We start from the raw sequence: 13,301 nt of genomic DNA, 5'->3' as shown, positions 1-13,301 counted from the left end.
ATTATTTGAAAACTTTAGTTAGTAGCCAACTTTGTAGATGTTGGTTATTATCACAAAACACACTTCAGCCCTATATACATTTCGACCATTTGAAAATAGCCGATCTACAAGCTCACAATGCCTGGCGATGCGACGCATCTTCAGCCTTATATAAACGTTGTCTATTTTAAAAATAGCAGAACTAAGCTACATGTTGTGAGCTTGTAGATCTGCTATTTTCAATTTTGACATAACATGTGAAACGGGACTTTCTGCATAAGGAGTACTTTTTACTTGTACTTACTTTTGATACCAAGCGCCACCTCGTGGCTGAACGGCCACACTAAACTTTCTGAAAATTTCAATGGGAGGTGCTAAGAATCTGTGGGCGTCAACTTTAAAAGGTACCCACCAACACCTATGAAACCCAATGGAGTCCAATAGGCGGCCGTTTGAAGATTGCGCATGAACGAACAGGTAACCACTGTATGTGTTTGCTTTTTGTTTGTTTTTGCCTGCAATATCATGCCCAAAAATAGGAACGCCAGGGTTAAATTTGGTTAAAAATGTATTATGTTTCACATAAATCCCGGAGCACAGAACTCAGTGTGTTCATCACGTGGACAAGTACACTTGAAACCACATCAAATCCATACACTGTACCAGGGATTTGAACTGGCTGCGAGAGACGTTTTGACGTGTCCTGGCATGCAGTCAGGAACGCCCCAGCAAGGCTCTTTTGAAGGCCAGACAGGAGAGGAAAGTCAGACCAATCCCCCCGTAACCCAATAATCTGTCCGGCTCATATCCTGACATGGAGGCGATTATGGACACATGGCATGACGGCACACGGGTCAAGGGCAAGCACATGCTATAAACAGTGGTGGAAAGTAACTAAGTACATTTACTTAAGTACTGTACTTAAGTACAATTTTGAGGTATTTGTACTTTACTTGAGTATTTCCAATTTGCAATACTTTTACTTCTACTCCACTACATTTCAGAGGAAAATATTGTACTTTTACTCCACTACAATTATTTGAAAACTTTAGTTACTAGTTACTTTTTAGATATAAATTATGATATAATGAAACATACCTTAATTACTTCAACCCTATTTTATACATAGGCTATTTGAAAATAGCAGATCTACAAGCTCACAACGCGTCGCATCGCGACGCGTTGTGAGCTTGTAGATCGGCTATTTTGAAATATTTAGTACTTTTACTTTTGTTACTTTAAGTACATTTTGATGCCAATACTTTTGTACTTTTACTCAAGTTAATTTTGAATTCTGGACTTTTACTTGTAACAGAGTATTTTTATATTGCAGTATTGGTACTTTTACTTAAGTAAAGAATTTGAGTACTTTTTCCACCACTGGCTATAAACAGACGGTACACAACACCTGTGTACCCTGTACGGGAGGACACAGGGGTGTGTGTGGAGCGTATGGATCCATGCATGCACACCAGTGGTGTAAAGTAACTAAGTACATTTACTCAAGTACTGTACTTAAGTACAATTTTGAGGTACTTTTATTTTTACTGGACTATTTCCAGTTTTCAGTACTTTTACTTCTACTCCACTACAACTCGGAGGCAAATTTTTTACTTTTACTCCACTACAATTATTTGAAAACTTAAGTTACTAGTTACTTTGCAGATATAAATTATTACATTATAAAATATACATGAACCACTTTAGCCTTATTTGAAAATAGCCGATCTACAAGCTCACAACGCGTCGCATCATGTGAGCTTGTAGATCTGCTATTTTCAAACATTGTAGTACTTTTACTTTTGATACTTTAAGTACATTTTGATACCAATACTTTTGTGCTTTTACCCAGGTGAATTTTGAATTCCGGACTTTTACTTGTAACAGAGTACTTCTACATTGCAGTATCGATACTTTTACCTAAGTAAAACATTTGAGTACTTTTTCCACCACTGATGCACACATACACTCTCCACACATACACACGCATGCACACATACAGTACGTATATGCAAGGGCATTCATGCTGAAATACACTCACGTATCCCGCAGAGGACATTCAGCTTTAGGCCGCGTTTAGACGACAACGGTCTCTAAAGAAAACGTCATGTGACTCAGTCATGTATACCAGCTTGCTATCTGTTTTCTCTGATTTGTCTCGCAGAATCTGGCAACACTGCTAGTGGCTCCCCATTGGCTTAGACCTGTTGCTTATTTCTCTTGCAGAATCTGGCAACACTGCCATAGAGGCGAGAGGCGTGTCTAGTACCATAGCTTGGGACGACGAGACCGCCCGTTCAGAGTATGGGAAAGTATCCCCATTGGCTTAAAGGACAGCCGATGATTGAAAACATGTCGCGAATATGTCGAACACATGTCGAACACATGGATGACTAGTAGGTCCGTCTCTTCTTAGACCAGCTTTGCAAGCTGGTAAAAACGCTGTAGTGTGCATGCCAGATAGACCAGTCACACATGTGTATTAACCACTTCCGTTCTACTTCCTGTTACAGCTGTTTGTTTAGCGTGATAGTTTTATACCACTAGATTCTGACAAGTCCCGGAAAAGACGCGCTGTGATTGGCCAGTAGTCGCTTTGAGTGGCAGTTGGGGCAAACGTTCGGCCCAAAACATGATTTACGATTCTGTCACCTATCGTTACATAACTCGGGACGGCGCTGAGTCGGCTCAAGCGAACTTCGCAACGTTCGGCACGGCGATTCGCTCGCTTCAGCTCGCTCGGCGGTGCCTCTCGTGGCTCAAGTTCACTTGAGACGGTGCGCCTCCTTCGCGGTCCAAAACTATACTTTATCGGCAAAAAGAATTGTCTGCGTTTGTCGGAAAAAGAGTGCCGGCAGCCGGGTTCGATCACGGAGGGTTGGGGTCGGCACGCCACCAGGCCAAGTGAAACATTAGGGTTCCTGGTGCTAGGACCCTGCAGCATTCAGCATTATGGAGCAGTACCTTCCTTGACTTTGCTTGAATCGTCGTTATAATAGACAACAAAGCTACCGCATAGGTGTTGCCCAAAAAGGTCTACTAAAATGGATGTTACACCACACGTTGTGACTTGAGCAGGAACAAATGGACCACCGGGAGACCACTGGCAAAACATCCGGAATACCAGATGATGGCCTCCCAGCTACAACCGCCCCACACCAGGCATAGCTATACACACACTGCAGGGATCACATGCCTGTACAAAGCATATATCTGCTGGTAGTGTGTACTCTGAATCTGTAGCTCATAAGAGTTTCTGACTTTCTTGAACGTTGAGCCACACTATTTCAAGCCCCGCTGGCCACTGTTAGAAATGAATCACTGGGATGGTCGTGCGTGTGAGCGTGCGTGTACGTGCATGAGTGTGTGAGTGTGTGAGTGCGTGAGTGTGTGTGTGCGCGTGGGTGCGTGAGTGTGTGGGTGGGTGCATTTGATATGCCCTCAAAAGCACCTGACAGGAGGGTTTCTGTCAGTTTAACCGTAAGACGGTTCTGTCTCTTTCTCTCCGTCCCTCTCTGTCTCAATCCTCGTCTCCGTCTCTGCCGCTCCTCATTTCTCTTTCCATGTATCTCTCTCTCTCTCTCTCGCTCTCGCGCTCTCTCTCTCTCTCTCTCTCTCTCTCTCCCTCCCTCTCAAATTCCATTTAGTTTTTGTGATATTTTAGTCATCTGAAATGTTTTACTGTTCGTCTAGTTTTAGTCGACTAAATATCATAAGGCTTTAGTTGACTAAATCTACAGTTGATTTAGTCGACTAAAATGTACTTTGGCGGTGCCTTGATGGCGTCGTAATGGCTGATTTTACACTTGGTTGCATGCTGAAAATAGCCGATCTACAAGCTCACAACGGTGAGCTTGTAAATCTGCTATTTTCAGAGCGCAACACCCGAGTGCAACCAAACATGAAATGACTTGTCTTTTAGTTCTACTGGATCTCTTCTCCACTAGATCCCTCACTAACACTTAAGTCTATTTTTTATTTGATGACGAAATTGTCAATATATTTAGTCTTAGTTTTAGTCATCATCATTTATTTTGTTTTTATTTAAAACGAACATTCGACGAACATTTTTTGTCATAGTTTTAGCCGACGAAATCCACACATGTCTCTCCCTCTCTCTCTCAGGATAAGGAGGAACAGTGGATGACCAAGCTGGTGCCGGGCGCGGACGACTTCGCCATGCTGCAGCCCCTCCAGTGGAACACGCGCTACGAGGTGGAGATCACGGCGCGCAACGTCAAGGGCCTGTCGGAGCCCACGTTCTACCAGTTCTTCATGCCTCACCAACCCGACATCACAGGTGAACAACAACACCATCCATCACCCATCACCTCTCTGTGTCTATCTCTCTCCACACAGTGTGGTATTATATCGTCTGTTTCAGGGATTCTCACACTTTTTTTTCATTTAAGGACCCCCCCCCGTCCCCCCAGTTTGCTGTGCATCTTAGGCCAGTGGTTCTCAACCTGTGTGTCGGGACCACCAGGTTGGGAGGGGGTCCCGAGTTGACAGTGAAGTACTGTCAACTAATTTGCGCTCATCAATTTAACCCATTAAAGGTTCTATGACATTCATTTTCACTTTTTAATTTTTTTGGGGGTTTTAGGACCTCAATTACACCCCAAAAATCTGAACTTTGAACATTCAGTGGATTTTCTGTGGACTGGGCTTTTCTGAATAATTTGGCTGAAAAGTAATCTGAGCTTGGCCCTTGGGCAGTGAAGTCACAGGCCATTAATCCCGCCCACTCTCCTCCTCGCCCCTCCCCTCCCCTATCCTTTCCTTTGGGGTGGGGGGGTGGGGGGGGGGGTGGAGCAGAGGCGATGATTGACAGGCAAAATCCCTCAACAGCGACACCCGCAGGCAAAGATTTCTTTTTTCATTGCAGTTGAAAAGGCTTTAGAAATGTGAGAGAAAACCACCTGCCATGGATCAATGGAGTGGAATATTTTGTTAAAACTTTTTATACACGTTTGAAGGACCATGACAAAGACTTTTAATGTGTGGTAAAACTGAACGTCATGAAACCTTTAAGGCCTGAAGTTCCGATCTACAAATTCTAAATCCAATTTTTTTTTTTTTAAACTTATATTGCTATGTCAGTGGTTTTTCAAACTTTTTCATGTCAAGGACCCCCAAAATTATATGTATTTGGCCGCGGACCCCCATCTCAAAATATTTTGTTCCAGGGACCCCCCCCCCCCCTGAAGCAAAGATTTGAGTTACAAATGTTCGCTTTAAAAATATATATATTCAGATTTGCACAAAGTTTCTCGATTTTTCAAAAATAGCAGATCTACAAGCTCGTAGCGCGGCACCGAGCTTGTAGATCTGCTATTTTTGAATAGCCAAAGTGTAAAATAATGCTTTTTAGCTCAAATCTAAAAATGACACAGATGCGTCACAGGTCTTAATGGGTTAATGATGCAGCCAGTGGTGGCCACTTAAGTAAAAGTATCAATACTGCAATGTAGAAATACTCTGTTACAAGTAAAAGTCTGGCAATCAAAATTTACTTGAGTAAAAGTACAAAGGTGTTGGCATCAAAATATACTAAAAGTATCACAAGGTAGCATATTTATAAAATGTATTTTTGAAACTAGCAGCTCACAACGCGTCGCATTGTGAGCTTGTAGATCGTCCATCTTCAAATATAATCTTCAAGTAAATCTACTCAAGTAAAGCAAAAGTACCTCAACATTTTACTTGAGTACATGTACTTTATACCACTGTAATGGTGGGGCTGATCTGAGTAGTTTTATGTGCTGGTGGAAGCTTTATTTAAATCCGCAAAGTATAAAGTAACTAAAGCTGTCGATTGAAGTGGAGTAAAAAAAAATACAATATCTCCCTCCGACGTGCAGTGGATTAGAAGTGTAAAGAATCAAGAAATTGATGTATTAGGTAAATTAAAAGTACCTCAAAATTACATTTGTACTTATATACATTACAATACAGTGCTTTCCTCCTCTGTGTATATTACAAAATAAAGTAATGACTGCATATGAATAAGCCTTCTAGAAATAAAGACTGGGCAGGACTGACAGTAGCTCAACATTTTCAAATGCAAGGGAACAAAACAGGCAGACGATGGAACAGAGCTTTTATACAAAAAAAAAACTATTTATCAATTAAAGAAGTTATTATGAACCTTACAAAGAACAAATTACCTCCTTGGATGAACAACACAACTCAAACATGCTGAAAAACTTTTTAATTGAGGTTTGATAAACAAGACTTCTTGTGTGTGTGTGTGTGTGTGTGTGTGTGTGTGTGTGTGTGTGTGTGTGTGTGTGTGTGTGTGTGTGTGTGTGTGTGTGTGTGTGTGTGTGTGTGTTGTGCGCGCGCAAGCGTGTGTGACACACTGGTGTGACTCCATGCTGCAGTCTCTGCGAGACACTGATGCCACCTGCTGGCCAAAAGTGGACCCACACCCAGTGTATTCCATCAGTCGAGTGCCTAATTTATGCTCTTTTGTGCGCCGAAAATAGACGATCTACAAGTTCACAATGCGCATTGGTATACATTTAATTAAGTACTGTGCTTAAGTACAATTTTGAGGTATTTTTTACTGTACTGGAGTATTTCCAATTTTCAATACTTTTACTTCTACTCCACTACATCTCAGAGGCAAATATTGTACTTTTACTCCACTACAATTTTTTGAAAACTTTAGTTACTAGTTACTTTGTGGATTTAGATAATTATTATAAAACATACATTAACCAGTTCAGCCCTATATATATTTCGGGCATTTGAAAATAGCAGATCTAGAAGCTCACAATGCGTCGCGATGCGACGCATTGTGAGCTTGTAGATCTGTTATTTTCAAAAGATTTGTATACATTAGAAAACTGGGTAATGGCACATTCTGCTAAATGCTTTTACTTTTGGTACTTTAAGTACATTTTGGATTCCGGACTTGTACTCGTAACAGAGTATTTCTATATGGCAGTATTGGTACTTTTACTTAAAGGACAACTTTGTTTTTTTTACAACCAAGGTTTATATTTTAGCTTGTAATTAAAGTAAATAAAAGATGAGTGTTATTTTCTTTCCATTTACTGCTTTCTATTGTTTTTAGCAATTTTCGTGATATTTTTTACAGTGGGCGGGGGCATTCTGTCCGGTGGCTAAATATGCCTTTTTTACACAATAAAAAAGGTCCTGTGGTCTTTGATGGCCAGATGTGAGTTATTTGGGGCTAGAAGAGCTACTGTAAATAATAATAAAGAAAAAGCCGGGTTATTGTGTAAAAAAATACATATTTAGCCACTGGACAGAATGCCCCCACCCACTGTAAAAAAGATTGCGAAAATTGCTAAAACTATAGAAAGCAGTAAATTGATTTTTTTTAACACTCATCTTTTATTTACTTTAATTACAATCTAAAACATAAACCTTGGTTGTAAAAAACCAAAGTTGTCCTTTAAGTAAAATATTTGAGTACTTTTTCAAACCACTGACAACGCGTGGTATTTGCGGCGCATTTACTTTTGGCCGTGCGACACACCTGTGTACGACGAAGCATAAACGGGGCGTGATAATTCCACAGGCACCGGGCGGACTGACGTCTCTCTTGCCCAAACGCTGTGCGGGGGAATTGACATCAGCGTGGCGTCCCCATAATATGTGACACCATGCCGATGTCAATTCAAAACACAGCTGGAACGCCATTCCGACGGTCCTTAGCCCATTTAGACCGGGGAAAGAATGTGTGTCGTTTGTAGATGTCTTTGGCCGTTCAAAAATAGCAGACATAAAAGCTCACGAGCTTTTCTTTTTGGAAAAATGCTATTTTGCTAATGCTAATCTTGGAAGTTTGTGCCACATATTTGAATATATGTTTTTAAAGCAAACATTTGTAACTCAAATCTTTGCTTCTGGGGGATTCTACAAATGCCTTCTAAATCCTACCGTTTTTTTGAAAAACGTATAACATGTTTCTATATCAGTGGTTCTCAAAATTCTTCATGTCAATTATATGTATTTAGCCGCGGACCCCCATCTCAAAACATTTTGTAATAGGGACCCCCAGAGGCAAATATTTGAGTTACAAATGTTCGCTTTAAAAAACATAATATTCAAAGATTTGCACAAATTTTCATGATTTAAAAAGAAATAATAGCAAATCTCCAAGCTCATAGTGCGGCACTCGGTGCTGCGCTATGAGCTTGTAGATCTGCTACGTTTGATCTGCGTTTCCCGCTTGAATGGGTTAGACGCTGCACGTTGCTCCGGCTTTTTTTTGGAATGGAAGTCAAACGACAACACCAGTGCCTAATAAGCCCCACGATGCCTACACAGTGAATAATGGTTATTCTTCCTGTATAGCTTTGACCTCAATTGTCGTGGACATGTTTTGAGGAAATTGTGGCGTCCCTGGAACTGCAACGAGACGGATCGGATGTCAAGCCGATGTCAGACACGTCAGCTTGCCTTATACTGTAATCATGAGCCAAGCGCCGAAGACGCCCGTCCTCCGTAGGCTATTTCAAACCTTGAGAACACCACACAAGCCTCAAATTGCAGTGGTGGGAAAAGTACTTGCATGTTCTACTTAAGTAAAAGTATCAATACTGCAACGTAGAAATACTATAAGTAAAAGGTCTGTGTTCAAAATGTTACTTGAGTAAAAGTACAAAAGTATCGGCATCAAAATATACTTAAAGTACCAAAAGTAAAAGCACTAAAATGTTTGAAAATAGCCGATCTGTGAGCTTGTAGATCGGCTATTTTCAAATAGCCTAGGTATAAAATAGGGCTAAAGTGTTTAATGTATGTTTTATAAATTATATCTGCAAAGTAAGTAGTAACTAAAGTTTTCAAATAATTGTGGTGGTGTAAAAGTACAATATTTGCCTCTGAGAGTGGAGAAGAAGTAAAAGTAATTCGAAATACTCCAGTAAAGTACCCCAAAATTGTACTTAAGTACAGCACTTGAGTAAATGTACTTAGTTACTTTACACCACTGTCAAATTGTATGAACAAACTGAGGGTCCAGGCACTCCATAACAAAAGGAGGAAAAAGCCTTTATCAAAGCAAGGCATTTGTCTTGTTTTAATAAAAGTATTTTTCCTGTTTTTTTATTGACTGCCCGGATCCTCAGTTTGTTCATGTTTTTTATCCCGTTTGATCCAGGAGCTCGTCTGATGTGTGTCTAATTACTTTTAAATACTTGTCTATCCGTTGAGCACCTGGTTGTGATGTTTTTTTATCTCAGCCTCAAATGTTAGTTGATGATTGAAAGAAACCAGTGGTGTAAAGTAACTAAGTACATTTACTCAAGTAGGCTACTGTACTTAAGTACAATTTTGAGGTATACTTTACTGGAGTATTTCCAATTGTCTATTATTTAACTTTTACTCCACTACATCTCGGAGGCAAATATTGTACTTTTACTCCACTACAATTATTTGAAAACTTTAGTTACTAGTTACTTTGTAGATATAAATTATTACATTATAAAACATAGATTAACCACTTTAGCCCTATTTTATTTCTAGGCTATTTGAAAATAGCCGATCTACAAGCTCACAACGCGTCACAATGCGACGTGTTGTGAGCTTGTAGATCTGCTATTTTCAATTATTTTAGTACTTTGACTTTTGGTACTTTAAGTAAATGTTGATACCAATACTTTTGTACTCTTACTCAAGTAAATTTTGAATTCCGGACTTATGCTTGTAACAGAGTACTTCTACATTGCAGTATTTATACTTTTACTTAAGTAAAACATTTGAGTACTTTTTCCACCACTGAAAGAAACCATAACTATAGTAACTAAAACAAACTGAACTCATAGAGAAAATGTCCTTAGTTTTAGTCTTTGTCAATCTATCTCATACGTACTGTAAGATATTTTCTTAGCTGTGCCCGTTTTTGTTTTTTACTTCATTGCCCAAGTGTCTCTGCAAGCATGTCCGGCAAGGACGCGCTGTGATTGGCCAGTCTTTGCTTGTAAAATGTATAGACCCCCCCGAGTCTATGCATTTATGGAAGGATGATTGTTATTGCCTAAATATGTAACTTTATAATTTTGTGGGACATAGTATGCTATATAGTTGTTAAACAGTTGCAATAGAATGCATTCAGAGACTTTACTTTCTCTTTCGATATTTGTATTGATTTTTGACGAAATTACGTGCACAGACTTTACCTTCTAACGATTGAGGCCGTATGGAGCGAGCAGTTAGGTCATGCTGATGTCCTTCCAGCCAATCCTGCACAGCGTCGTTAGGTAGACACAGTACAGAATTACACCATGGTTTTGGCTCCCTAACTGTGCGACTGAAAAGCAGGCTTGCCAGCATGAACAAAACAGCTCTGGAAGATAATGAGGAAGAAAGACTATTTGAGGCCATGCAGAGCCTGTACAGTCATGAAGGAAGCAACACAAAAAATCAATGTGGACTCTCAATGCTGTTCTGAATACCAACCTCTGCTAGCAGAAGACTCCATGTGCCAAAGTGTGACTCAGTGGTGGACAGTAACGTAACTTTACTTGAGTACTGTACTTAAAGGACTTCTTTTTTTTTTACAACCAAGGTTTATGTTTAGATTGTTTAGATGAGTGTTTAGATGAGTTTTAGCAATTTTCGCGATCTTTTTTTACAGTGGGCGGGAGCATTCGGGCAGGTGGCTAAATATGTTTTTTTTTACACAATAACCCGGCGATTTCTTTATTATTATTTACAGTAGCTAGCCCCCAATAACTCACATCTGGCCATCAAAGACCACGCAACCTTTTTTATTGTGTAAAAAAAGATATTTAGCCTATATAGACATATTTAGGCTAAAACTTGAGTTACTAGTTACTTTGCATATATAAATATATTACATTATAAAGCCACTTTAGCCCTATTTTATACTTAGACTATTTGAAAATAGCCGATCTACTACTTGTAGATCTGCTATTTTCAAACATTTTAGTACTTTGGTACTTTAAGTACATTTTTATACCAATACTTTTGTACTTTTACTCAAGTCAATTTTAAATTCCAGACTTTTACTTATAACAGAGTACTTCTGCATTGCAGTATTGATACTTGTACTTAAGAAAACATTTGTGTACTTTTTCCACCACTGACTGGCTCATGCTGTACCTTCCCTTAATCATCTGGCCAAGGGCTATGCACTGTCCATGGTGCTGAAGTCTCTCCTCAGACCTCTGTCGTCCTAATCTCTCAACAACAGATTCTGCTCTGCGTTTGAATCTGTCGGTAGCCGTGTTGACAACCCATGCGCGTTGGTTTCAAGTGGGCGTGCTATAAGATCAGGAAGCAGGCAGCGCTTTACCCAATCAAATGTAGTGGGCGGGATTTACGTGTGTGCCGTTCCTTCCCCACTAGAAACAAGCCGAAACTCATTTAACAATAGCGTCCTCGAAGCCGACAAAACCACGGAAAGTTAGTAACATTTCAGAGTAAAAAACAGCAGAGGGCGCTGTTTTTCCTTTTTATTTGGCGATGGGTTCCCAGATTGCTGTTGTCCTAACCTGTGGGCCCAACGAATCGCTGCTCAACACTACCCTCTTACCCGTTATCCTCTCTACTCGTGCTCTCCCTTCCTTCTTTTCTCTATTCGCCTGCTCCTTTTCTGATCCCACCTTTCTGTTTCAGTTGTCTTGGTAGCTAGGTATTTTGGAAGTGCGATGGAGGACAAGTGAAAGGATTACCTGGTTTATTATTTTTTTTAATTATCTCTACAATACAGAGTTTCGTATCTTGTCATTTTGTCAAACAAGGATTTTAAGGCGCTTATCTCTTTTCTTTTTTAAATACCTTAATTTAAGCTAGCTGTCACTAAGTGTATAGGTGCCAGGCTTTTCAAACTAAAAATATCTGAGTATGGAAATGAAACCTGTGAAATTATTCCCTGGGCTGTTTGACAGATCTGTACCAAACGCAGTCTGTGTTCCATGCAGTTCCTGCATGTAGAGATAAGCTACTTTTATTTTGTTTTAGCTTAAAGGCTAACAGACAGGCTGTTGTATAAGCCAACAAACCAACACATAGACGAGGTTTCTTTGTAACGTCATCACAGAGATTAGCTCGCAGCCAGGGGGCAGAAAGCAGCATTAACTTCACAGCATATCTAGCAGAGCCAAGCTCCCAAGGCAGAGATGACGAGGGATACCGAGAACACAAAAGAACGGACTTGCGTCCTTCGGAATGACGTCCCCGCCATTGGGGAGAACTAGGGCTGCAACTATCCAATATCTCCTTATAGCGATGTTTCTGTCGATTACTTTTCAGTAAAGTTCACAAAATCTTCACCATTGTTTACTTTTTTTCCCTTTTGTTTTCCTTTTCCCCTATAATGACATGCCCAAAATAAAATAAAATGTAATATTAGTTTGATTATAGACTATTCTTCATAATTGATTATATCAATTAACTGTTGCGCCCTATAAGGGAGTAGGCTACGATCTTGCAGTATCCTGAGATGAGAGAACACATCTTTCTAGTTGGAGACGGATTTGAAGTTTGAAAAATGTATGTAAAGTAAGAGTTACCTAAAACACATACTTAAAAGTACATTACTTTTAAGTATTGTTGCATACTACTTAGTTACTTTCCACCAATGGAGGACAGTGGATGACAATGGTGAGGATGCAAGGAGTAGTGGTGGCGAAGGTGGAATTCAAATACCTGGGGTCATCTATCTCCAAAGTTACTGGAGTTGTGGAAGAGAGGTGGAGAAGAGAGTGCAGGCAGGGTGGAGCAGATGGTAGGAACGTGTCAGGAGTTATTTGTGACAGAAGGGTATCAGCGAAAGTGAGTGGGAAGATGTATAAGACGGTAGTGAGACCAGTGATGCAGTACGGCTTGGAAACGGCGGCGAAAACTGAGGAAAAGACAGGAGGCAGAGCTGGAGGCGGCATATGCTTCCCATATGATTCCCATTAGGAGTGACAGGATCAGACTACATTTGAGGGTCAGCCCCGGTTAGATGGTTTGTAGATAAAACAAGAGAGTGGTGGTTAAGATGGTTTGGACACAGTGGTGGAAAAAAGTACTCAAATGTTTTACTTAAGTAAAAGTATCAATACTGCAATGTAGAAGTACTCTGTTACAAGTAAAAGTCCGGAATTCAAAATTTACTTGAGTAAATGTACAAAAGTATTGGTATCAAAATATACTTAAAGTACCAAAAGTAAAAGTACTAAAATATTTGAAAATAGCAGATCTACAGACTCGTAGCTCGAGCTTGTAGATCGGCTATTTTCAAATAGCCTATGTATAAAATAGGGCTGAAGTGGTTAATGTATGTTTTATAATATAATAATTTTAATATGAAAAGTAACTAGTAACTAACG

At 39.9% G+C, this 13,301-nt stretch overlaps 1 protein-coding gene across 1 annotated transcript in view; it reads left to right on the top strand.

The window, feature by feature from the left end:
* The window catches only part of LOC308102274 (neural cell adhesion molecule 2-like), a 172,685-nt gene that overhangs the window by 143,901 nt on the left and 15,483 nt on the right, over positions 1-13,301 (top strand). The window contains exon 14 of the mRNA XM_080451910.1: positions 4,105-4,279. Coding sequence (XP_080308036.1) covers positions 4,105-4,279 — 175 coding nt within the window. The remainder of the gene's footprint in view (positions 1-4,104; positions 4,280-13,301) is intronic.

The sequence above is a fragment of the Gymnoscopelus braueri genome (assembly GCF_963280865.1).
Source record: "Gymnoscopelus braueri genome assembly, chromosome: 15".
NCBI lineage: Eukaryota > Metazoa > Chordata > Actinopteri > Myctophiformes > Myctophidae > Gymnoscopelus > Gymnoscopelus braueri.
This window is presented reverse-complemented; position numbering and strand designations above follow the sequence as displayed.